The sequence below is a fragment of the Arvicola amphibius genome, chromosome 7, assembly GCF_903992535.2.
Source record: "Arvicola amphibius chromosome 7, mArvAmp1.2, whole genome shotgun sequence".
Lineage (NCBI taxonomy): Eukaryota > Metazoa > Chordata > Mammalia > Rodentia > Cricetidae > Arvicola > Arvicola amphibius.
In genome coordinates, this window is record NC_052053.1 from 117606129 (window position 1) to 117631465 (window position 25337).

A 25337-nucleotide genomic window follows, 5' to 3' on the forward strand; every position below is an offset into this window, starting at 1 on the left:
GCACTGTCATAAAGACCAGTTGGTTATGCAGCTTTGGCTAAATTTTAATAAAAATGCAAAGAACCATCAAAATAAACAAATATAATTATACACTCTAAAGGCTGCACTGAATACTTTTAAAGAACAACACAGGAAAACTGATTTCTCTGTACTGGGTTCAGTGCAGTGAGAGGCCTCAGCGAGCAAGGTCCCAGAAGATCTCAACTCCAGGAACGACAGTGAGCCTCAGTGAGTACAGCCCGTGGCAACATGTCAGTCTTTGTGAATACCATTGCCTCTCAATGTGGGGTGTGTAATGGTGGAATCTCCATGGTCTCCCTTAATTGGTCAAGGCCACTTATTTTTTTTTTTTTTCATTTTAAAATCACTTTGTTTTTGGTTTTGTATGGAACAGCTATTTACATCTTATGCATACAAATCCTTTTTCAGATATATAATTTGCAAATATTTTCTCCCATCTATAAGCTGCCTTGTTGGTTATTCTGTTTGTTTGTTTGTTTTTTCCCATGATTTATTTTTTTATATTTAAAAATTTCCATCACTTCCCCTCCTCCTCCCACTTCCCTCCCCTCCCCTCCACCCATACCCCCTCTCCCTCCCTCTCCAGGCCAAGGAGCCATCAGGGTTCCCTACTCTATGTTAAGACCAAGGTCTTCCCAACTCCCCCCAGGTCCAGGAAGGTGATCAACCAAGCTGAGAAGGCTCCCACAGAGCCCGTCCATGCAGAAGAATCAAAGCCCAGTGCCATTGTCCTTATTATAAACAATTTATCCCAATATTATAGTAACAGTAAGTCTCAAGAAAACATTTTTTTGATATCAAAAAGGATGTGATATGTAACTATGTAACCTAAAAAATTCATTTTGTTCACTTTTTCCTTAAAGTATTAGTAAGTATTACAAACAAAAACTAGATATTGTTTAGTTTCCAAAGGAAAGTTGTTTTGCTTTGATTTTTTTTTTAATGTTTCATGCTTTTATTTACTTACTTCTGAACTTTTTCATTGGCTGCTTGGGAGACCTCGAGAGCACGCTGAAGCTGTAACTCCATGCTTGCTTGCTGAGTCAGAGCCTTCTCAAGTTGGGTGGTCAGTTCTTCGTTCTGCTGTTGAGTGATGGAAACAACGCTCTCTCTGTTTTTCAAGGCTTCTTCATAGGTACTAAGGGCATGGTTAAACTGATCCTTCAAGTTCTCTTCTTGAGATAATGATTTGTGTAAACTGAGAAAACATAAAATTACAATTATAAATATCTAGGGTGACTGTTCAACAATTTCTTTAATAAAAAATACTCATTTGGAATTCCCACTTCTAAAAATCAATATAGCAATACCTAAATAGGTTTTTTATAACATATTACTATAATTGATCATTGTTCTGTAACTCTGTTACTAGCCAAGAGCTATGCAGACAACTGGTTATCTGTGATATCAGAGCACACAGAAAGATGCTGTAAAATGTTAATTTAATTATGTCAGTGTAAATATTACATTCAATTTTCTTTTTAAAGGAATAGCACAGAACTAGAAAATAAAGTATCTCTAGGTAAATAAAAAGTATAATAAGCTGACTGCAAAGACGTGAGAAAAGAATGGACATCCAGGAGATCCAGGGCCTATCGAAGCCCTTAATGAGAATGAATGAGGTTTGTGCAAATATCCGTCAGCCTTATACAGACGCGCAGTGGAAATATGAATGAAGGTAAAATCAGCAGTCAGATGGTATGCATTCAGATATATATTTTTATGGTTAATGATTCTTATAATAAATACATCTACTCATTAAGCGATATGGAGAAAGCATATAAATTAAGACTAAATGAAAGCAGAAGAAAATGCAGACAAATAGAATCCTAAAATGCTAAAGGTCAGATCCTTGATATGTCATTACACCCACCACCTGAGGTTATTTTGAAATGGCACCAAGCACCTCACTCAATTAAATAAAGACATTTTGAAAATATAAATATTTAATAAGGGAAATTTAAAATCCACATAGGAGATGTTCTTTTTTTATTAAATAAAATCATTCCGGTATATGCATACAAAGGAAATGTCGACTGAAGTGTAGGAAGTACAACCACTGAGCTATATGACACAAGTTGATAATATGAATGAAAGCAATATAATTCGTAAAGCTGCAAAACGCTAGATGGAGAACCTCAGTACTGGCCCAGCATGGGTCTGACGCTTCATCTAAAATTGTTCAGATGAAAGTGATTATAAATTTATTCTTTTCAAGTTACAGATAAGCCTTTATAGTTGCCTCACTGTGGGATAGGTATCACATAGAAACAAAGACAGTTCGCATATCAAAAGGAATCATTTCAGGATTTGAATTAATCCCTAACAGTAGAGACTGTTGCTAAACGTTGGTCAGTTGGTTATCCCATGTAAAATTAGAGTGATGTGCAGACGGGTATGTGACTTTACATCCTAGCTCAAAAAGGCCACTCACTCAGATTGCCTGACAAACACCCCCATTCCACCAATGTTGTTAAGGAGAAGCAGTAGCTACAGTGCTCTTTTAAAAATGATATGACTAATATCATGCAAAGGCATCTCATGTGCTCTGAAAAAAATCTCTAAAATAACAAATTGTAAGTTTTAACTCACTAAACTTGCAAACAACCCTTGTGAATAGCTTTATTTACTGCCTTTGTTTTACAAATGAAGATACTGAAACAAAGAGAGGCAGGCAATTTAATCAGTCTCATCCCCCTAGCAGAACCTGCTTTTGAACCCACAGTCTCTTCCCACCTCAACCCCAGTTTGTACTCTGACACAGACTGGACTGACTCTTCTGTGCTTTCCACGTCTACGGAGCTCTGCATTATCTGGCCTTTCTACCTTGTCCTTCAGCCAGTTTCTTAAGTAGAAAGCTTCTCCTGCCCATGGCATTTGCTTGCACTGCTTTCCCTCCATGAAACTCCTACTCAGCAGGGAGGTTTCAGTCTAGATACTGCTTCCCCTGGCAAAATAGCAAGACTCTCCAAACTTAATGGTTTTGAATTTTCAGTTCTTTGACAATTTCATACAAGCAGGGAATGTGTCACCAGAGTGACTCTCTTGCAAGCGGTGTCTTATCTTCCTGCTACTTGGTATCAACCTCATTTTCCCCTACCTGTCTTTTCCCAGATGAAAGGCTTTGAATTTAGTTGTGTTTCCTGACCCTCTTAGTTTAATCACAGCCACCTGGTGGGGTCACACGTGGGCACACAACCAAAGGCAAAGACTATGCTTCTCTGTGTGTCTGGCAGTTCAGAAATGAGGGGCCGTCCACCCATTCCAGTGCAGATCCAGTGACGTCATCTGCAGTTGTTGAGCGGTTGTTATTGTAATGGCTGTGTTCTGAATTTGGCATGTGGCAATACAGTGTTGTTTTTGGAACCCTTCCCCTTATTCCTGGCCTTTACATTCTTTCTACCTCCTCTTCTGCAATGCCCCCAGAACCTAGGAGGGGATGATATTAAATGCCTTGTTTCGGGCTGAACACTCCACTGTCGCTTCTTCTTTTACTTGTGTAGCCCTAAGTCTGTAATCTCCACAGTTCACTGGAAAGAGGTTTCTCTGACTAAGATTGTAGTTATCTATGTGTATAAACACAAAGAGACACACACACAGAGTTTAAAAGGAGGTTTGATTCTATGTCAGTTTAGCTAAACAACAGAATTAAATTCACTGTTACTGTAGGACAAACTGATGTAACCACTATGAAAATCTATGAAATTCCTCAAAAAGCTAAAAACAGAACAACTACATGTTTATTACTCTTCTGGTAACATATCCAAAGATATTTATATCTTACTACTGAAATACTAGCTCATCCATATTTATGGCTACTGTATTCATAATAACAGGAAATGGAGTCAGTCTAGGTGTTCATCAACTGATGAGGTATAATAAAGAAGGTGGGACATGTACACAATAGATGGAATTGGCCGGAAAACAGAGGAAACTGGTAAAGTTATACTAAGTGAGGTGACCCAAGCACAGAGAAGTACATGCTGTCTGTGTCCCTGCATTCGAATATCTGATTTTGTGTCTTCAGTGTGGAGTTCCTGTAAAGCTCAGAAGTGTAGAAAGAAGCTGTGGGGAGAGGGATATTTTAAGGGAGAAGGGGTACTAAAGCAAAGGTGATATGAAAGTAGAGAGGTGCAATCCTGGGAATGGAGAATTTAAGAAACTGACAGGATGGGAAACATTAGGGGACAGGTAAAGAAAAAAGGTGATATGAAAAAAGCTATATGGAAGCTACTATCTTATAATCAACCTAAAAATACATATATACAAACAAACAAACAAAATGTGGGGGAATGGAGATATCCTGATGGCTTATAAGAGTTCCTCCTAAAAGCTGTGGGTTATTAAACAAAGAACTCGGCACCAGGTATGTTTCATTTCCTTAGGAGGACTTACTTGTTCAGGGAAGGCCCCCTAGCAAAACAAGCTCTTGCCATATTTTTTGGTTGTCCACCATGACAAGACAGTAAGACCCAAAAGCTGAATATACCACCTACCCTAGTTGTATGAAATAGAAAAATGAAGGTAGAACTAAGCTCGAAGCTCTTCTCTGCCAGCCATCTGTTACAGTGCAGGAAGGGGCTATGAGGTCAGCTGGGGAAGAAGGAAGGGAGGCATCAATGGACCTACTTAGCTGTGATCCCTAAGAATTACAATACCAACCTGCAGGCAGGAGGTGCCCACTTGTGCAATAGTGGCCGGGATATCTGAGGGTAACCAACCACTCTCTGTCTAGATTAGAGACCCACTTCACAAGAGGCATTGGTATGGTAAACTCACTCAAAAGCCCATGGCAGACACAGAGGTCATAGGCCATAGGGAGAAACTAAAATTTAAATTTTGATGTTTTCTCCACTAGTATGTTTCATAATCCTACTCTTGTATTTTTTATAACTTATTGTAATGTATTTTTTCTCTTATTTTGTAGTTTACTTCCCACTGACAATAAATTAATATTCTGTTATTAATTGTATGGTCAATTTTAGGTAAATGTTAACTTTAAGTTCTACTTTATTTTATGAGAAGTACATATTTATTAAGAACTTAAAAAATTAAATGTTTATACTTCAAAGAAAATTTTCCTTTATGAACCTAAAATAGGGAGAATAATAAGTAAAGTAAAGGGAATATAGTCTCAAGCATCTGGGTGTTTATAAACGTCTGTAGTGCCCCTTTGTCTCATAGCGCTCTACCCAACACGGACATTAGAACCCCACTGCCTAGCTTTCTTCAGGGAATCCTGTTGAGTATAATTTCCTTCAAAAGTTATTTATTTTCAGGTGCTATTTTCAGCACAGCAGAAGCATTACAACCTAAAGACCCTTAAACAACATGGAAATAAACTATGTTACAGTGAGTTACAGTGGAAAGAAATGATAGACAAGCAGAAGAGTTGTTGAATCACTCACAGATTTTCAAGGCACATAACCAATGTCACCCAGGATTCTAATTCTTCCTGTTTGCTATAAAGGCAATAAAATAAATTTTTAAGTTTTGTTTCAGTTTTGAAATTATACAACCTTAGTGATTCAGTCTTCTTCTTCTTCTTCTTCTTCTTCTTCTTCTTCTTCTTCTTCTTCTTCTTCTTCTTCTTCTTCTTCTTCTTCTCCTTCTCCTTCTCCTTCTTTTCCTTCTCCTTTCTTTCTTCTTTCTTTCTTTCTTTCTTTCTTTCTTTCTTTCTTTCTTCCTTTTTTCTTTTTCTTTTTTGGTTTTTCAAGACAGGGTTTCTCTGTAGCTTTGGAGCCTGTCCTGGAACTAGCTCTTGTAGACCAGGCTGGCCTCAAATTCACAGAGATCCACCTGCCTCTGCCTCCTGAGTGCTGGGATTAAAGAAGTGTGCCACCACCGCCTGGCGATTCAATGTTTTTAAGTATAGAAAATGAGATTTTCAAACATTACTAAGTGAGAGAGCTGGTCCTGAGGGGGAGCAGCCCCTGCCCACTACCAGCTGCAACACTCAGGAGGGCAGGCCATGCACCTCACCTGGGCAGCCCAATAGATCCAATCCTGTTGATGGAGTTGTTGATGAGTCAGCCCCTATATTGTAAGCATGAAAGAATTGTCCCCATTACTGTCATGTGGTGACAAAGACAGGAGAGGCATGTTGTCCTTCCATTCTTGCCCACCAATGCCTGAGGCAGGTAGGAGAGCTCTCCCTGGGGTCATAAGAGCCAGAGAGCTGTCCCTGCTCCCCATCTGCTGCTGCACTCCAGACTGGCCCCTACTCCCTGCCCGGGGAACACAGAAGAGCTGGCCCTGAAGGTGTAGGTGTGGGAGATTCAACCCTGAGGACATGGAAGCAGGAGAACTGTCCCCTCTTGCTCATTGCTGCAAAGGGCGAACTCACCAGAGCAATGCAGAACTAATCCTGTGGTGAGGACAAGAGAGAGTTGGCAGAGTGACCAGCCCTGTGAGTACCCAGGTCCAGAACCAGGGTTATGTGTTGGTCCACCCCAACACCCACTGTGATCTGCAGGAGTACATGAAGGGACCAGGGCTATATTTCCCAAACTGCAGGTTTTCCACAACACAGGGCAACAACAGGATATCCAAGATGAGTCCTAGTGAGGGCCCAGCATCAATAGTGTAGCAGAAGCCAGAGGACTTGAACAGTGAACACTTGCAAGGAAAGATGTCTGGACAGAAGGGTGTAGTGTGACTCTCTGTGTCACACACAGCTTCCATGACGAGACCTGTTCTCTTTTTTTAATTTTAATTTTTTTCTTAAATTTTATTATGGTAAGGGTGCAAGGGCAGAGGGCAGATACAGGGATAGGAAATGAATGGGACCGAGATGCATGATATAAAAGACACAAAGAATAAAAAGAAAGTTTAAAAAAAATACTAAGTAACTGTAATAGTTAATCTCAACTGTCGAATTATCAAGATTTAGAATTATGTAGAAGACAAATTTCTGGGCGTGTCTGAAAAATGTGGGCAGCCAAAATACACTCATCTCCTCCTGCATGGTTCCTCTCAGGTGTCTTGTCATAGAAGAGAAGGGTAACACAGCACTGTTTCACATTACTACATTTTAATTCACAAGACTTTGAATTATCTCCAGACTACTACATTAAATACAGTGGAGGATCAAGATAGAAAAAGTCCCTCAATGTGTACTTCTCCAATAAGTGGTATGTATTTTTTTTTTTTTTCAGAGAATCTTGCTGTGTTTTAGACTGGCCTAGAATTTGCTATACAGTCTAGGTTGCCTTTGAACTTGCAGTCCTCTCAGGCCTGGGATAAGGTCACGTGCTACTACACTTGGGTGGAAAACCCCACCCCATAGCCCACCTTAAGCAACCTAGCAGCAGCAGGGCTACATCGCCATCAGCTACCAAAATACAACACATTTCCACTGTTAGCACAAGTCGGTATTCTCACTATGTGCATGTGCTGCCCTTATAAAAAGCCAGAGCGGTCTCTTCGCCCTACTTCCCCTTCACCCTTGCTCAGAGGCAGCCTCTGCCTACCCTCCTTCTCCCAATAAACCTGTTGAGTGAGCTCTGCTGTGTGGCATGATCTTTGCAGCATACCTTGGCCAGATCCGCCAAGGTTCTCTGCCACTGAATCTTAACAGGCCTTGCCCCGACTTCCTTTCTGCAGTGCTTTCTCCCTTTACAGATATTTCCTGGTTGACTCCATCCAAAGTCCTGTGATTTTCCTGGATCGCGACTCTGTACTGTTTCAGCTTAACACATTTAATACTGTCAGGCCCCTGAACACACACAACAGCTTGCGTTTTCATGTAGTATAAGTTCTCCTCAACTGTTTGCCAAACTTTTGATTGTAATGCCACACACGGGTTCAGCTGAGGTACTTGTTGATTTGCATTTTTTTCATTTACACCACATCTGATGCTACTTTTCTTATGTCCTCTCTTCTCTGCATGGTGCATTATTCAAGTCCTAAGGAGAACATTTCACTCGCTGCCCTACAACAAGCACTTAACTTTTCAGCTTATGCTTCTTTCAGTAATTGCTTAATAAAGGGTGTTATTTATATACACTGTTTAATTGGATAGTCTGGGTTTACAATTTAGAGTTAAGGTAATATAGACTAGTAGTTCCTTTATTTAAATCTTTGTGTGAGTGCATGCATAGTATGTATGTATGGCATGGGGGTGTGTTCATTTGTACGGATGCCATGGTATGAGTGTGGCAGTCAGAGGACTATTTCAAATAACTGTTCTTACTTTCCACCATTGTGTAAGAGGTCAGCTGGTCTTTGCGTCTCTGTTTCTCAGGCTGCTGAGGAGCACCGGTGTGCTACTGCATCTGGCTCTGCAGGCGCTGAGAACTCAACTCAGGCCCTTGTGCATGCACAGCTAGTCCTTTGCTCACTGAACCACCTCCTCGGTGCAGTAAGTACTTCTTGACTTGGAGTGATTTTTTTTAATCCCTCGATGTAATTTTGCAGTGTTCAAAGGCATTTTTAATTGTGAAGAGCATAGCCATGGAACAGTCATTTAGAGGGAAAAGGGCCAGAGATGCTGCTCAATAGTACAGAGCAGCTCCTGATAACAGCTCTCCAGTCTATCACTTCAGAATGCGGAGTGCGGCACAGACGAGTGGGGCTGGCTGGTGCTGCACAGAAGATATAGGTTAATTTCAGTCTTACCTTCTACTGTGGAAGCCTGGGAAAATACTTTTCTCTCTGAATAGTAACAAAACATGAGACAACTCTTGAGTGCAAAGGATCTTTAAGGGTAAAAAATCTTAGCACAAGCCCTGGCCAAGAAGCCCTTAGCACAAGGCATTCTTATCTGTGAAATTTTTATACGATTTACATCTAGTTGACATTTCAACATATTATGCAATACTAAGATATTTTGTAAACACCGCTGAAAACAATTTCTTGTTGCTACAGGTTTTTCATGAATTAGGAGAAGAAAACCAGTTTCCCCAACTTTTACTCAGCTACTGATAACATCCTTAAGTCATTCTTTAAAAAAAAGAGAGCAAGAGAGGCAGGCTCGGCTTGTTTTACAGAGTAAATAGGACCGAAGCAAAGTATGCAAAACAAGAGTATGCACTGACTTGTGGAGGGGAGTGTTTGCCTTTATGCTCTGGTTAGTTGCATTAATTAATTCACCAAGGTCCTTTCAAAAAAACAATAGCTTCTTTTACATAATTTTGGAAAAATTAGTTTGTATTTCAACAGGCTTTAATTCTGAATAAGCTTCAGAGGGAAGACCATCTCTTCAGCATGGTTGAACTTGTGGACCCAGAGATTTCACGCGTAAACACGGCAGCCTGGTGATGTCACTATTGCTTCCTCTTTGGCACAGCTGACTTAATTTAAAGAAATAAGTTAAAATTACCTCAGAGAGAATATTTTTATGTTATAATGTAAGACAATTAATACTCTCTACTAGATAACCAAATGGTACAGAATAACTCAACATCATTGAACACCATAATATACAAACTACTCCAAGATACACATAGCAGCAAGACACACATTATTTTCCATTGTCCCCAGAACATATACCTTGATAGGCAATGTCCTTAAATAATCTTAAATAAGCCCACAAGACAAAATTTCAAAAATTTAAAAGAATTAAAGCCATATATGATTTATTCTCCAATAAAAATAAAAAAAAAACCCAGACATTAGCAACAGAAGGTTAATGTTACTTTAGGTTCTCTTTATTTATTATTTTAATCTTTCCTTTATTTTTATTTTATGTGTACAGGTGTTCTGCCTGCACATATGTGATTTACATACATGCAGGGCCTGCAGAGACCAGAAGAGGGCATTTGTTGCCTGGAACTGGATGCGGATGGTTGTGGGCTTCCATGTAGGTGCTAGGATTTGAACTGGAGTCCTCTGCAAGAGCAGTCAGTGCTCTTCACCTCTGAACTACATTTTCTGCCCATCCTCTAGACTTTATAAGTTAACAGGAAAGTCACTAAATACCTAGAAACTCAACAATATATGTTCAAATAAAATCTGAATGAAACAGGAATTTCCAAGGAAAATTAAAGAATACACCGAAGTTAATGGTAATAAGAGTGCAGGAGACCAAAATTTGTAGACAAAGCTGAAACAGTGCTGAGAGCAAAAGTCACTGCACTAAATGTACACATTAGGAAATGGGAAATGTGCTAACTTAGCACTCTAACCTTCCTCCACAAGAACCTTAAACAATAAAACAAATGCAAAGCAGTGTGGAAGGAAATAGCAGAAGCACAAAGGCAGCATGAGGATGCCTATCATCAATGCAAGGAACAGTGGTGACTGTCACCACCAATCTTGTAGATACAAAAAGAGAAGAGTTTACTAAGAACAAGGACACATACCATATGTAAAAGTGGCAACTTTGAATAAGGCAGTTCTCTAAAAAAGTTTTTTTTTTTTTTTTGCCATTCAATTACTTTACTTGAGAAAAATGAGATCTCCTATCTCTGGAAATATCAAGTATCTAATGTAGTGTTTTTAATTGTAGTTATCACATTATTTAAACTATATTCAGAATCCATTAATCCAAATTATACATCTGAAACATCACATCCATGGTAATCATCATTATATTTTCTGCTTCTGAATTCAAATTGTAAGATTCCACATGTAAATGAGAGTACACTGTATTACCTGTTTGTGACCAGCTTATTTCACATACCGTCAAGTCATTCAAGACATCACTTACCAATACAGAGTTGGCACTTACAGAATAATTTTAGCAACAGAAGATTATACATTCTTCTCAAACTTAAGTGAAACACTTGCCAAGATATACTGTATTATATGGACCATAAAACATACCTTGATAAAATTAAAAGATCAGAAGTCATAAGATATGCTCCTATGCTTTTATGGTATTAAACTAAAAATTAATATATAAACAGGGCTGGAAAAATATTTGGAAGTTAGGCAACAAAACTCTAAGTGCATATGGGCCAAGAGAGAAAAACTGGAACATAGTAAAGATGAAAGCACAATTTACCAAAACTCATGAGATGTAGAAAAGTAGTGTCATATATGCAAAAGTTTAGAAGGAGACTGAGGAGCTAATTGAAGCCCTGTTAGGCTAGTGTGAAGACAGCGTTGAAATGTGGCTAGAGATAAATTATGTAAGGAATTTGGTCTTTGGGTTAGAAAAATGACATGTTTACTGAAAGATTTCGAAGGGAAGCTACTGAGATCTACTTTAAGATTCTGCCCTGGTTATGGGGACTTTTATAGGGCTAACAATGTTCCCACTATTTAAAGGACAACATACCTCTCTCTAATAAGTAAGCTTTAGCTTATTCTTTTGAACGGGTCAGTTTTAGAATCTTAGCTGGATAAAATGGGACCACGCTAGAGTCCAAATCTACAACATAGAATAAAGTTCAGGAACTCATTTCTAATTACCTGAACCAGAATATCTATGAAAATTTTTGTTGTTACATATTGGTATTCAGATTTACTACCTTCTCTAGATATTATAATTTGGATAAAAGGACCTAGTTAGGGGGTCTTATTTAGCTTTAGGACCTAACTAGAAAGTCTTATTTCGATTTAAGAAATAGTTAGAAAGCCTTATTTAGCTTTAGAACCTAATTAGAAAGGCTTATTAGCTCTATCATTGCTGCCTTCACATCAATTTCATTTCAAGGGGCTGTGATCTGTTTTGTGCTCAAGGTGTTACTGAATTTGCTAAACATTACGACACTATCTAAGCTGCATCTATTTTACCTATCTGAAGCCAATTCTTTCTGGAACCACCTTCCTGACCTGCTTTGTAATTCAATTCATGCTGGTTTCTGTTTACTTTCCCAAAGCTCCTCTGTCTCCTTGAGAGCGCTTCTCCTCCTCCACTTAGCCTTTGCCTAGACTGTTGGTGCCTTCTCTTCTCACCCATCTCTCTCATATCAGTTCGTTCTCAACTCTTGCAGTTAATCATCTCTAACATAGCAAACTCGTCTCTGCCACAGATGGCTGCATTGAGCACCAGGTCCGCACAAACACCTTGGAGATATTGTCAAATTACAATTCTGTAAATAACTACCACATGATGTCTGGATGTGACTCATGATCTCATTTAATACCCTTCCCAAAGGAGCTTTATCTTCCTGTCATTTCCTATGGTGCAGCCATATTCTCTGTCTATCAGACTTCAAACCGATGTATCATTATTAATATGTATCTCCCAAGTTACTATCTAATCAATTATGCTGATTTGCACTTATATCCCTCCTTCATCTTTCCATTTTAACCCCTTTCTGATTGCTGCTGCCCTTACATAGAATGCCAGTATTACTTTTGTTAGTGGATTACTGTAATGGTTCTTCTTGCTCTTTTCCTTGAATGGGTTTTCTTTTTTCTTTTTTTTTTTTTTTTTTTTTTTCAAAAGAGGCTTATATTTCTTGCATGGGAATGCTTCCCAGCATAGACAGTCTAGACTGTAGGCATATGTTGAAAATGTTGTTATGAATCCATTCACGGCACATTCTTGCTTCACTATTAAATATCCCCTCTGTTCTCATGATTGTTATATCATAGCTCCATTCTTCTGGCATCACATTTGTGTTCAGGATAAGAGTTTAGTAAGAAAAAAAAATACAGAAAATTTAAATTGTATTTCCTTTCTATTACATAAGCCAAAAAACAAACCCTTTAGAGACTAGGCAAAAGCTTTTATCTCATTTGCCAGAATTGTGTCACATGGGGTTTTCTAAAGCGAAGAAAGTAGTGTATATCTCCTCAGTGTATTGGGTATCGCTCCTCAGTGCAGGTCTCATCATGCAACTACTTATTCATAACAATTCAGTTAGGATGAATACCTTTCTACATGTTTCCCCCCTCTCCCCTCATATATGAGTCTCCACATACATGAGAAACATACATTAAGGGCCAAAGAGATAGCTCAGTGGTTCCAAGTGCTTACTGTTTTATCAGGGATCCAGAATTTCGATCCCAGCACCCACTTCAGGGGGCCGGCTAGGTGACTTTCTCATGTAGTTTCAAACTGAATAGAGAGCATGAATCAGAAAAAAAATCTTCAAAAACTAATGTTCCCCCTTTCAACCACTTAATATTAATCTATTACCAAAAAGTGTTTTTCAGTCAATATCTGAAGAATAAGTGATTCCCGATTCTTTACCTCACATCACACAGTCCTTTATTTCTCTGTGTTAATGGCTGATGAGAATCTTTGTGAAGTATCTAAGCCCTGCATGTTTATTTTATATTCAGTATCCAATGTGGACTACAGGTTGGTTGCTCTGTAAGGGTAATACAGAGCATAAGATTTTAAAAATTTAAATGAAATTGAGAAAAGTAAGCATTGCAAATCTTTTAAGAGTTAGTCTACCTTGGAAGACTCTGAGGGGACTCACTACTGCAGCATCATTGCCTGATTTCAGAAGTTTACCTCTAGTGTTGAGAACAAGTGCTACTGGAAGCCTGAGTATATTTGCTTGTTGTGAAATAATTTTTGAAGGGGTTATTCACTGGATATTTATTGAACAACCACACACACAAGTATAAAGCATAATAGCAACTAAAACAGTTTATTTGGGGGATGCTAGGAACTGCACCCAGAGCCTCCATAATGCACCCCACCACTGAGCTACAGCCTTTGTCTTACAGAAGTTCTACTTACTTTTTTTTTTATCTGTAGTACTTGTAGAATGCTTACTAAATACATGAAAATTAGTTACACCACATTTCTTAAGGGCTGTGTTCAATCTGAATCATTCTATATTTTCTGGTGTGTTGATAGCCTTCCAGGGGACATGTGGAATGCACGGCAGACCTCACAGACAAGGAAGAAGGGAGGCTAAGACATGATTCTCCTGAAGGAAGCCTCTATTTTTCTCCCATTTTCCTTCATTTCTTTGATTGCCACAGAAGTTTACATAATTAGCAAAATATTACCTAGTGAAACTGAAATCCAGTCTCTTTCCAACAGATCAGAGAACAAAGAAATAATCTTGCATAGTATTTTTTTTTATACATAAATTTACCCATGGTAGTTACAAAGAAACTGCTAGTCTTGGAGGGCCTCTACTTTTAGCAAATGACACATGTGGTCTATGCCCCTTCTTGAAAAGAAAAATTTTAATGGTGATTTCAACGTATTTTTCTGTGTAACATGTGGAAACTGAGGACCTGACAAAGTAAGCCCAATCTTCTTGCAGACTGACTTATCTCCATGTTTTAGGGATTATAAAGATAAAACTGAGGCTATTGTTTCATTTAGATCTGAGGTATCAGGCAAAGCAATTCACTGAGGTTTCTTCAAAGGGAAACACTTGCATATAACCAGTCTGATAACACTAAAACACGACTTACAACACGTTTATAAGCATCAGAATTCTTTTAAAAAATTTAGCTAATAATCAGGATGAATGCCATTTACATTTGTTTGGCTCTCCAGGGAATACTGTTTACTTTGCTTTAAAATTTATGTGAGTCATTTGGTTATATGCCTTTTTTAATTAGCTTGAAGGAAGCAATCACTGGAGAGAAAGCGGAAATCAATTCTGATCCGATATTGATAGCTACTGTGCTGTAAACTGTGTGTCCTTTCTAATTAAATGTAAACATGTTCAGTTCTAAAGTCCAGCAGCAATGACAACAGTCACTAGGAAGCATTGCTTAAGCACCGCTCAACTGATTTGCCTGGCCTCCCTTTCCTTCAGAGCTGTGCTTGTGCAATCATTGGTGGGGGTAACGCTGGCTGTAACTGACTTCTTTTTTTTTTTTTTTTTTAGGTTGTCTTCAGAGAAAAGGTTTGACAAGAATGTAGAGCACTCTGTAATACTTAAAGTTACTTATTAACTCTGTCCTTCTGATAGCTAATCAATGGCATTGCAGAGAGTCAAATGCGGTGCACTAAACTGCCCCCTTACCTAAAGCCAAGTCTTGGTAAATATTTAATGGCTGTAAAGGTGTTTTGCTAGTTATCAAACTGATATGTTAAAGGACTCTTAAAAGCAACTTTATCTTTCCTTCCCTTCCATAAATAATTGGTTCAGCAATATAGTGTGTAGGTGTAAAAGCATTTGGATGATTGCATTTTTAGTATCTTGCTCAGAAAAAGACCGCATGAGAATTAGTATAAAAGGATGTTCATTTAAATTATATACAACTCTATCACAGAAGCAGAAGAGTGAAAGGAAAGCACCCACTTTTCTTCCTGGCAGACTGCCGACTCCAAAGGATAAAACAATCTAGGCCCTTTCACTTTACTGAACACCACACTAGGCTTGTTAAAAAACCTACTGTATAGCTGTTCTCATAAGGAAATGTTATACAATTGCCGTCGCTATAGAACTGCAACATACTCTGTAAAGTTGGGAGTCACTGTTTTTTTTTTTTATTCACTATGGAAAAGGTTGTGTTTTACACATTTATATTTTCAATTAGCCTCCAAATTTTGTTATTATTTTAATAACTCATTATTTTAAAAACAAAGTTTCATTTTGTAAGTAAGAAATTTTATCAGTTTAAATATTTTTAGACTACTTGGCAATTAACTAGATATTTTTTTTAGAAATGTGGCTAAATTCTTTAAACTTATGCTCATTTCAGACTTACAGATATTAAAGGATGTTTAATATAATTACCAAATACTGACCTGAATTTTAATAGTCTAATGACATTAGGTCCAAAAATTATCTTCCTAAGTATTGAATAAGAACTGGAAACTCAGAGCATTATATTGAATTAACAACCTTTCAAACTATAACCTATATCAAAGGGTTAAAAATGGGGCTGGAGATAAAGCTCAGCACCTGCTGTTCTTGCAAAGGACATGAGTTCATAGCTGGCACCCCCATGGTGGTTCAGTCACTCACAACTCCCGTTACAGGGGATCTGATGCCCTTTGCTAACCTCCACTAATAACAGGCATGCTCATGGTGCACAAACATACAAGCAGGCAAAACACCAATATAAAAGAAATGAATTAAAAAAATTAAAAAGGGCTAAACTGAAACAAAACATGTTAGAATAAACAGGTTGTGAAAAATATCACAAATGTGCTGAATTTGAGGTGGCAACATCAGACTTAACAATCCTGACTGACCTGTTTATTTTACTTCCTCTCAGGTGGCCAAGAGGAAGGTATTTATCTATATATGGATAGTATATAGAAGAGAAATTGATGTAGGATGTCCTTCTGTGTGTGTTGCTTTTATTGGTTGATGATAGAGTTGTTTCAGCCAATGGCTTAGCAGAGTAAAGCCAGGCAGGAAATCTCAACAGAGATAAGAAGAGAGAGTAGTCAGAATCCAGGAGACACCATGTAGCTGTCAAAGGAAAAAGACTGTAGAACCTTTCCTGGAGGCTTTAATAGAAATGGGTTAATTTAAGATGTAGGAGCCTACTAGGAACACGCCTAAGCTATTGGCCAAACAGCATTGTAATTAATATCGTTTCTGTGTAATTATTTGGGTATGAGTGGCTGGGAAATAAACAAGCAGTCTTTGTTTACAAAAAAATAATTCCATACTATCCACAATGCATAAAGTTAATTTTAAAGATGTCTTCAAAACTTCAAGTGCTGTGAATTTTCCCTAAGACTTGACCAAAGGATTATTTAATAGTACTGTATACTTTAATAAAATAAAGAATTATGCACAAGCCTTAAAATGAATTTCAATTTGTACATTGCTGACCTGAAAAAAAGTGAACGTTTGGAAAAAAGGAATATAATACAAATACTTTACATCTCATATTTCTGGCTTGTGTCTCTTAAAGTCATATCTACATTGATTTTTATCTCTGAATTTTAAAAATATAAATGTGTTTCTTTACTTCTCAATTGTTGAAGAAGTTCCACTAAGAACTACAGGCAGGCCAGCAGGTACATGTCCAGGGCTTCAACCTAAAATAGCCACGAAAGCCAGCTGGAACAAATTCAAAATATGATCAGGTTGCACAGGCAACCAATTAACCATGTAAATGGAAAAATATGAACTGAGTATACTGCCGGTGAAATAGATGAACACTTTAACAGGAAATTACAATTTTTTTTTCAGGCTATGAGTCACAGTTGCACATATGCGCACAAAGACAGACGGCATTAAGGGTATTTTACCAGCAAGGTGAGTTCTGGAAAATACAGAATGGTGCTATAGGTGATTTGGGCTGTAAACCCCCTTTAGTTTAGTATGTTTCCTCTCAGGAACTGGCTTCAGAAATTGTATAAAACAAGCTCAGAAGTCCACAGGTGTACACAGTAGGAGCCCCTACCCCAGACTGAGAGGGAGGACTTCACTGAACATATGATGTCCTGTCTGAGGGTGGAAAGGAACAATTCATCAAATAAGAAAAAAGGGTATTCAGACTAGAGTAGGGTATGCATACTGTAATGGAGGTATAAGAAACCCATTGCTAGTTCTAGGGTACTTCAGGTGAGTAGTTCTCAACCTGTGGGTCTCAACCTCTTTGGTGGCTGCATATCACATTTTACATTGTGATTCACAGCAGTAGCAAATTACAGTTATGAAGTAGCAACAAAATAATTTTGTATTGCGTGGAGGTCACCACATCATGAGGGACTGTATTAAAAGTGTCGCAGCATTAGTAGTTTGAGAATGACTGTTGCAGATACTTATAAGTAACCAAGGGAAAGATTTATTAGAAACAGATGTCCTCATATCACTGACACCAAGAAAAATCTCACCTTTGAGTTGCTGGGAAGTCAATGAAGGAAATGATAGGTCTGGCTGGGGACACTGCATTCTCAGTCATTCAGGGAGTGTCTATAGCATATTTTTTAAACTATGAGTGCTAGATACTGAGCTATGTGTTGTGGTTATGGACATAATGGAATAGAGGAATAGGGATACTCTTTCAGAACTTAAGAATAAAGTTCACCCAGCTTTAGGAAGATCCAGATGCAGATGCTGGTCCGGAACACTGCTCACCAGTGTTCTGTCCTATACTTAAGGCTCCAAGACACAAACTCTTTGAGTTTAAAAACTAATGTTTTATTTTAAATTTTATACTTTATGAGTTATCTTTTTAAAAAATTATGCATTGTCTGTAATAAATGACATAAATAACAAAATAAATTCTTTAATTTATAAATATATTCAAATGTTTTATGAAAGTTAAGAATTATTAGTTGTAATTTTTGAAAATTACTAAAATTCCTGGATGATTATCTTCTAAAAATTTCAAGTATCATTGTTTTTCAAAAGATTTTTTAGACCTCTGAGAGAAAAATGTTAGGATGAGTCCAAGTTTATGATATTAAGAAAAGGCATGAAACCACAAAAAGAGATTTCTGTTGTCCATTAATATCTCTACCTGTTTTGGTAATTATTTGTTATAAGGAATTTATATTTAGGAGTAAAAAATACAACTACTATGTATCTCTTCAAAATAACAAACTAATCTAAAACACAAATTTAATTTAAATGAAACAGGGAATTTAATATGATTTGAGGCAGATTGTTTTACTTTATAATATCTTACTGTAGCAAAAAATATTAGGTCATTTCAATAAGCAAAACTTAATTTCCTTTATGTGAAAATCCAGTTATAATATGCTTGTTTTTTGCTGTGATCCTACAGCTGTTTTGTATTGAGCTAAGCCACAATCCAGTATAAAAATGGATTGTGATCCTCAACTAAATTTGTTTTTCATCTGGAGAAATTATGGCAGATATAATCTAGGAACACATTTAGGTTGGGAAATGTATATATAATCTTGCTTACTATTAAAGAAAATGTCTGTTATTTGAAAGACAGATTGAATATGGAAATAATATAACAGGAATTGGGTTTGGTTACATAAAGAGATAAAAACTGGCAAATATATTACTTATTTTACTGTGTTCTCTAAAAGGTTTGAGTTCAGAAATAAACTAAAAATATTAACAAATAGAAGATATGGAATTTCTTCTGCATGTACTTTATGAGGTAAGAATTCTTTAAAATTTCATCAGCTTTCTTACTTTGTAGTTTATTAAAACACAATGATTAACAGAATTTGGGATAAGTTTATTCTACTGAAAAAATACACAGAAATAAAATAATATTCAGTTTGGTAACTACAATATACAATTTTGAGCTATTAAGAAATTGCTGGCATCATACTGAAACAGAATGTTAGTGAAATAGTGGAATTTTCACAAAGTATCACCAACTTTCTAAAAATGCATGAATTAGAATGTTTCAGTGTGCCATAGTATTGGGATGATCATATGTGGCACAAGCTGAAGGAAACGATTTTCACCTCAAGAAACTTAGAAGAAACTTCTATTACCAATGAAATTCAAGACTGCCGGGAAATGTCACTGAGAGGGAAAAAGGAATATAAAGTTTTGTAGTCAAAACCTTGGTTCTTCTATTTAACTGTTATGTGATTTGGGTCAGATTGTTTGACTGAAATTGAGATTGTTCAACATTTGAAAGACAGATAGTGCTGTTTATTTCACATAGTTATGGGTAGAAAATTGCATTAGAAATATGAAGAAAACCAGCGCACAAATCACAATCCCAGAACTTAAACAACAATGAGGACCTAAGAGAGACATACATGGATCTAATCTACATGGGAAGTAGAAAAAGACAAGATCTCCTCAGTAGAATCAACATAGTAAAAATGGCAATTCTACCAAAAGCAATCTATACATTCAATGCCATCCTAATTAAAATCCCAACAAAATTCTTCACAGACCTCGAGAGAACAATAATCATCTTTTTATGGAAAAACAAAAAACCCAGAATAGCCAAAACAATCCTATACAATAAAGGAACTTCCGGAGGCATTACCATCCCTGACTTCAAACTCTATTACAGAGCTACAGTAATGAAAAACAGCTTGGTATTGGCATAAAAACAAAGACATTGACCAATGGAATCGAATCAAAGACCCGTATATTAATTCACAAACCTATGAACACCTGATTTTTTTACAAAGGAGCTAAAATTATACAACAAAAGAAAGAAAGCATCTTTAACAAATGGTTCTGGCATAAATGGATGTCAACCTGTAGAAGAATGAAAATTGATCTGTATCTATCACCATGCACAAAACTCAAGTCCAAATGGATTAAAGACCTCAATATAAATCTTATCACTGAACCTGATAGAAGAAAAAGTGGGAAATAGCCTGCAATACATGGGCACAGGAGACCACTTCCTACGTATAACCCCAGTAGCACAGGTATTAGAGCAAAAATGAATAAATGGGACCTCCTGAAACAGAGAAGCTTTTGTAAAGCAAAGGACACAGTCATTAAGACAAAAGGCAACCTACTGAATGGGAGAAGATCTTTACCAACCCCACATCAGACAAAGGTCTGATCTCTAAAATATATAAATAACTCAAGAAACTAGTTATTAAAATTCTAAATAACCCAATTTAAAATGGGGTACTGAACTGAACAGAGAATTCTCAACAGAAGTTCAAATGGCCAAAAGATACTTAAGGTCATGTTCAACTTCCTTAGTGATCAGGGAAATTCAAATCAAAACAACTCTGAGATACCATCTTACACCTGTCAGAATGGCTAAAATCAAAAGCACCAATGATAACCTACGCTGGAGAGGATATGGAGTAAGGGGAATACTCATTCATTGCTGGTGGAAATGCAAACTTGTGCAACCACTTTGGAAATCAGTGTGGTGGTTTCTCAGAAAATTGGGAGTCAACCTACCTCAGGATCCAGCAATACCACTCTTGGAAATATACCTAAGAGATGCCCAATCATACTACAAAAAGCATTTGTTCAACTATGTTCATAGCAGCTTTATTTATAATAGCTAGAACCTGGTAACAACCTAGATGCCCCTCAATGGAAGAATGGATAAAGTGTGGCACATATACACATTAGAGTACTACTCAGGGGTAAAAAAACAATGACATCTTGAATTTTGCATGCAAATGGATGGAAATAGAAAACACTATCCTGAGTGAGATAACCCAGACCCAAAAATATGAATATGGGTATGTACTCATTCATTAGTGGATTCTAGATATAAACAAAAACATTGAGCCTATAGTTCATGATCCTAGAGAAACTAAATAATAAGGTGAACCCCCCAAAAAACATATATAGATCCTCCTGGAAATTGGAAGCAGACAAGATCGCCAGGCAAAAGTTGGGAGCATGGGGGTTGGGGTGAGGTGAGGTGAAGGAGAGATGGGGAGAGAGAGAAGGGAGAAGGGAAGGATTGGGGAGAGCTTGGGGGAATGGGATGGAGGAAGGGCAGATATGGGAGCAGGGATGAAGATATCTTAATTAAGGGAGCCAATTTGTGTTTGGCAAGAGACTTGGTTCTAGACGGTTTCCCAGGTGTCCACGGGGATGTTCCCAGCTAGGTCCTTGGGCAGTGGAGGAGAGGGTGCCTGACCTGGCCTTGTCTCATAGTCACACTGATGGATATCTTGAATATCACCACAGAACCTTCGTCAGGCGATGGATGGAGATAGAGACAGAGACCCACATTGAAGCACTGGACTGAGCTTCCAAGGTCACTTGAAGAGCAGAAAGAGGGAGAAGGCAAGAAAGGAAGTCAGGACTGCAAGGGGTTGGTCCACCCACTGAGGCAGTGTGCCTAATCTAATGGTAGCTCACCAAAGCCAGCTGACTGGGACTGAACAAGCATGTGATCAAACCGGACTCTCTGAATGTGGCTGACAATGGGGGCTGACTGAGAAGTCTATGATAATGGCACTGGGATTTGTCTCTACTGCATTTACTGCTTTTTGGGATCCTAGTGTGTTTGGGTGCACAGCTTCCTAGGCCTGGATGGAGGGGGCAGGGCCTTGGACTACAATAGTCTTTAAAAGTGGTCATTAACCAAACTGACAAGGCTCACACAGAGCCCGTACATGTAGAGACCAAGCCCATCGCCATTGTCCTTGGCTCCTCGGTCAGCCTCCACCATCAGCCACTTTCAGAGAGTCCGATTTGGTCGCATGTTTCCATCAGTCCCATTCCAAGTGGACTTGGTGGTCTTCCCATTAGTTCTGTCCTGCCGTCTCAGTGGGTGAACGCATCCCTCATGGTTCTGACTTTCTTTCTCATGATCCCTCTCCTTCTGCTCCTCATCAGAACTTTGGGAGCTCAGTCCCGGTGCTCCAATGTGGGGCTCTGTCTCTATCTCCATCCATCGCCAGGTGAAGGTTAAGGCTCACAGTGAGCCCGTCCATGCTGTAGAGTTCACATTCATTGCATTGTCCTTGGTTTCTCAGTCCTCCTCCATCGTCAGCCACATTAAGAGAGCCCGGTTTGGTCCCCTGTTCCATCAGTTCCATTCCAACTGGACCTTCCTGGACCTGGAGGGAGTTGGGAGGACCTTGGACTCAACATAGTGTAGAGAACCCTGATGGCTCTTTGGCCTGGAGAGGGAGGGAGTGGGGGTATGGGTGGAGGGGGAGGGGAGGGAAGGGGGAGGAGGAGGGGAGGAGATGGCAATTTTTAATAAAAATAAATAAACTGGAAAAAAGTGGTCATTAAGAGATATGATTAATTGTGGAATCTAGAGAAAGCCACCACTGCCTTTTTCATACCTTTAAACCATCTATATTAAGACAATTCAGGCCACTAATCACCTAACAAGAGGCAAGTGCTTATCACCTTATATATTAGAGACAAAGAACATAGACAATAACACAAAACAATCATATGTCTAAGAAAGCTTTTGGGAATTCTTAAATTGAAAAATACAACTTTGAAATTGCATGCATGATTTCATATTAAAGATCATCAGATGGAAATTGCCTTTCATTAGTAAATAGAATGTACATGCTAACATTTATTTTACAACTCATATTGTAGCTTCTTAAAATACCTGTGCAAGTGCACAGAAGGCATTTAGCCTAAAACCCAAGGACTAAGGTTTACGGAAGAAAGAATGAACAGCCTGCTGCTTGACATTAATCACATTAACTGAGAGCAACCGAGCAGACGGTGCTGGCATTACTCCTAACTGAAAAGACACTGAAACCAAAGCATAGGGCTTCAGAGTTAATGGAATTGCGCAACTGAAACACTCTATGTCAACTTGATAATATCCCCCTCAGTTATTGTTCATGGATAGTGCTTTTCTATGTTTAGTCAAGAGTTAAAGCATGGACAGTAATTCCTTATTTTCACAATATTCTTTCTGACAATAAAGATAACAACTATAAGAACAGCTCTTAGCTGGTTAAACCTGATGAACTGGTTTTGTTATTAAAAAAATTCATGACAATTAATGAAGTAGATATATTAAAGACAGTCCTCCAAAGCAGTACAGCTGCCACACCTACAGATGAACTCTTCCTGACCTATGTTATTCAGAAAGAACTGTAATAACTTGCACTAAAATCTATTACTCACAAAAGCTTCAAATCAAGTCAAAGCATTACTCAGAAGCTGGCAAGACACTTCAAGTGGAGAATACTCGATATGGTCACCTTTCATGAAGCTTTCACTTGCTCCTCAAGTTTATTTCAGCAACACATGCCTTTCTAACAAATTAAAGTTTACTAAATGTAAATCTACACTCAAAATCATTTTTAGATAATTATAACTTGGCTTAGTTCCAGATTTCATATTTTGTTATTCCAGCTGCAATGAAAAGAGAGATTGCTGAGTGATCATACCTCTTTCTCTTCATCTCATTTTTCTATTTTGTTTTTTCAAGACAGGGTTTCTTTGTGTAGCTCTAGCTGTTCTGGAACTCCCTTTGTAGACTAGGCTGGCCTCGAACTCATAGATATTCACCTGATTTTGAGTGTTGAGATTAAAGGCATGTGCCACCATGCCTGGCTTATTCTTGTTTTTAATGTGAAACAGTAAGCAAAGAGAAAAAGACTAAAAAACCTCAGGGTTCTGGACAACTTGCTTAAGATATTTTGACAAATACAAATCTGTTGAACATTTATTTTGTACAGTCTCTCCCTGGAAAATAATCCTTTGTCATATAAAAGTCATGCTTTGCCTATCAACCTCTCAAGGTATCAATAACTACTTTTCTGCCAGTATGTTTTGTTTTGTTCAATTACATGACTACTATGAATTATAGTTAAATTAATTTTCATGAGGATGAATCATATCTATAGAGCAAAGTTCATTGTTTAATAATGACAGAAATACCCCCATGGGAGGTTAATTTACTGCTCATAGGGGAGTGGAATGTTGCAGAATATTCCTTATACAGTAAAAATGTTATTGTGCTTGGTTTAATAAAGAGCCAAATGATCAATACCTAGGTAGGAAGAGGTTAGGCTGGAATTCCAGAGACATAGACGACTCTGGGATAAAGAAGGTGGAGTCACCAGCCAGAAATGGAGAGGATGTAGAAGGTGCAAGATGGAAGAGTGGTAACACCACATGGCAGAACATAGATAAAAAAATTATGGTTAATTTAGGTTATAAGAGCTAGTTGAGACAAGCCTAAGTTGAGGGCCACCCTTTCATAAAATAATATGAAGTTGCCATTTCATTATTGGGAGCTGGCAGGACAGAGAAAGATTCATTATATGTGGCACCCACTATGGGGCTGGAATATCCAAACATCGTGCCAGAGAAAGTTAGGAAAAGTTCTAGACAAGGAGCCAGATGTGGATTCCTAGTCCTGCAGTCTCTCAGGTGGGCCACTGTTGTAGAATATTATTTTAAGATGTATTACATTTGATTGTTTAATGACAATCAAAGATGTATTGCATCTTTTGTGTTGCATTTATTTAACTCTGTGAGGCTGTGTTACTTTGCCTGTTGAAAACACCTGATGATCTAATAAAGAGCTGAACAGTTAATAGTGAGACAGGAGAAAGGATAGGCAGTACTGGCAGGCAGAGAGAATAAACAGAAGGAGAAATCTGGGAGGAGAAGATCAAGGAGCAAGAAAAAAAGGGGCCAGCAACTCAGTTATACAAGCAGCAATGGAGGAAGAAAGAAAAGCTATACAGAAATAGAGAAAGGTAAAATCCCAGAGGAAAAACAGATGGGATAATTTACGTTAAGAAAAGCTGGTGACAAACAAGCCAAGCTAAGGTCAGGAATTTATAAGAAATAAGTTTCCATATGTATTTATTTGGGAGCTGAGTGTTGGGCTCCTGAAACGAACAAAGAGTAAAAGAGCAAAAAGAGTTAAAAAAAAAAAAAAAAACAGCAACAGGCCAGTGCTTAGCAGCATACAGAAATGGGGCTCCTGCCCTTGCCTGTGGGCTGGAACCAACTGCCAGCAACATATGCCAGTGCCATGTGCTAAGCTAGAGTTGCTTGGTGGCTGACGTAGTCATCTAAGGTTTGTTTCATGATCAAAGAACACTGCAGCTGTACAGTAAAGCTGTACACAACAAGAAAACCTTTAGGTAGATAAAGTAAAAAATAGGTATAGACAGTCACAGAAAAAAATAGCTTCAAAATAGA

At 38.0% G+C, this 25337-nt stretch overlaps 1 protein-coding gene across 1 annotated transcript in view; it reads right to left on the reverse strand.

Moving 5' to 3' along the window:
- Window positions 1-984: 984 nt before the first annotated feature.
- Mipol1 (mirror-image polydactyly 1) overlaps window positions 985-25337 on the reverse strand; it is a 204244-nt gene continuing 179891 nt past the window's right edge. Inside the window, 1 exon segment of the mRNA XM_038335748.1 lies at window positions 985-1219. Coding sequence (XP_038191676.1) covers window positions 985-1219 — 235 coding nt within the window.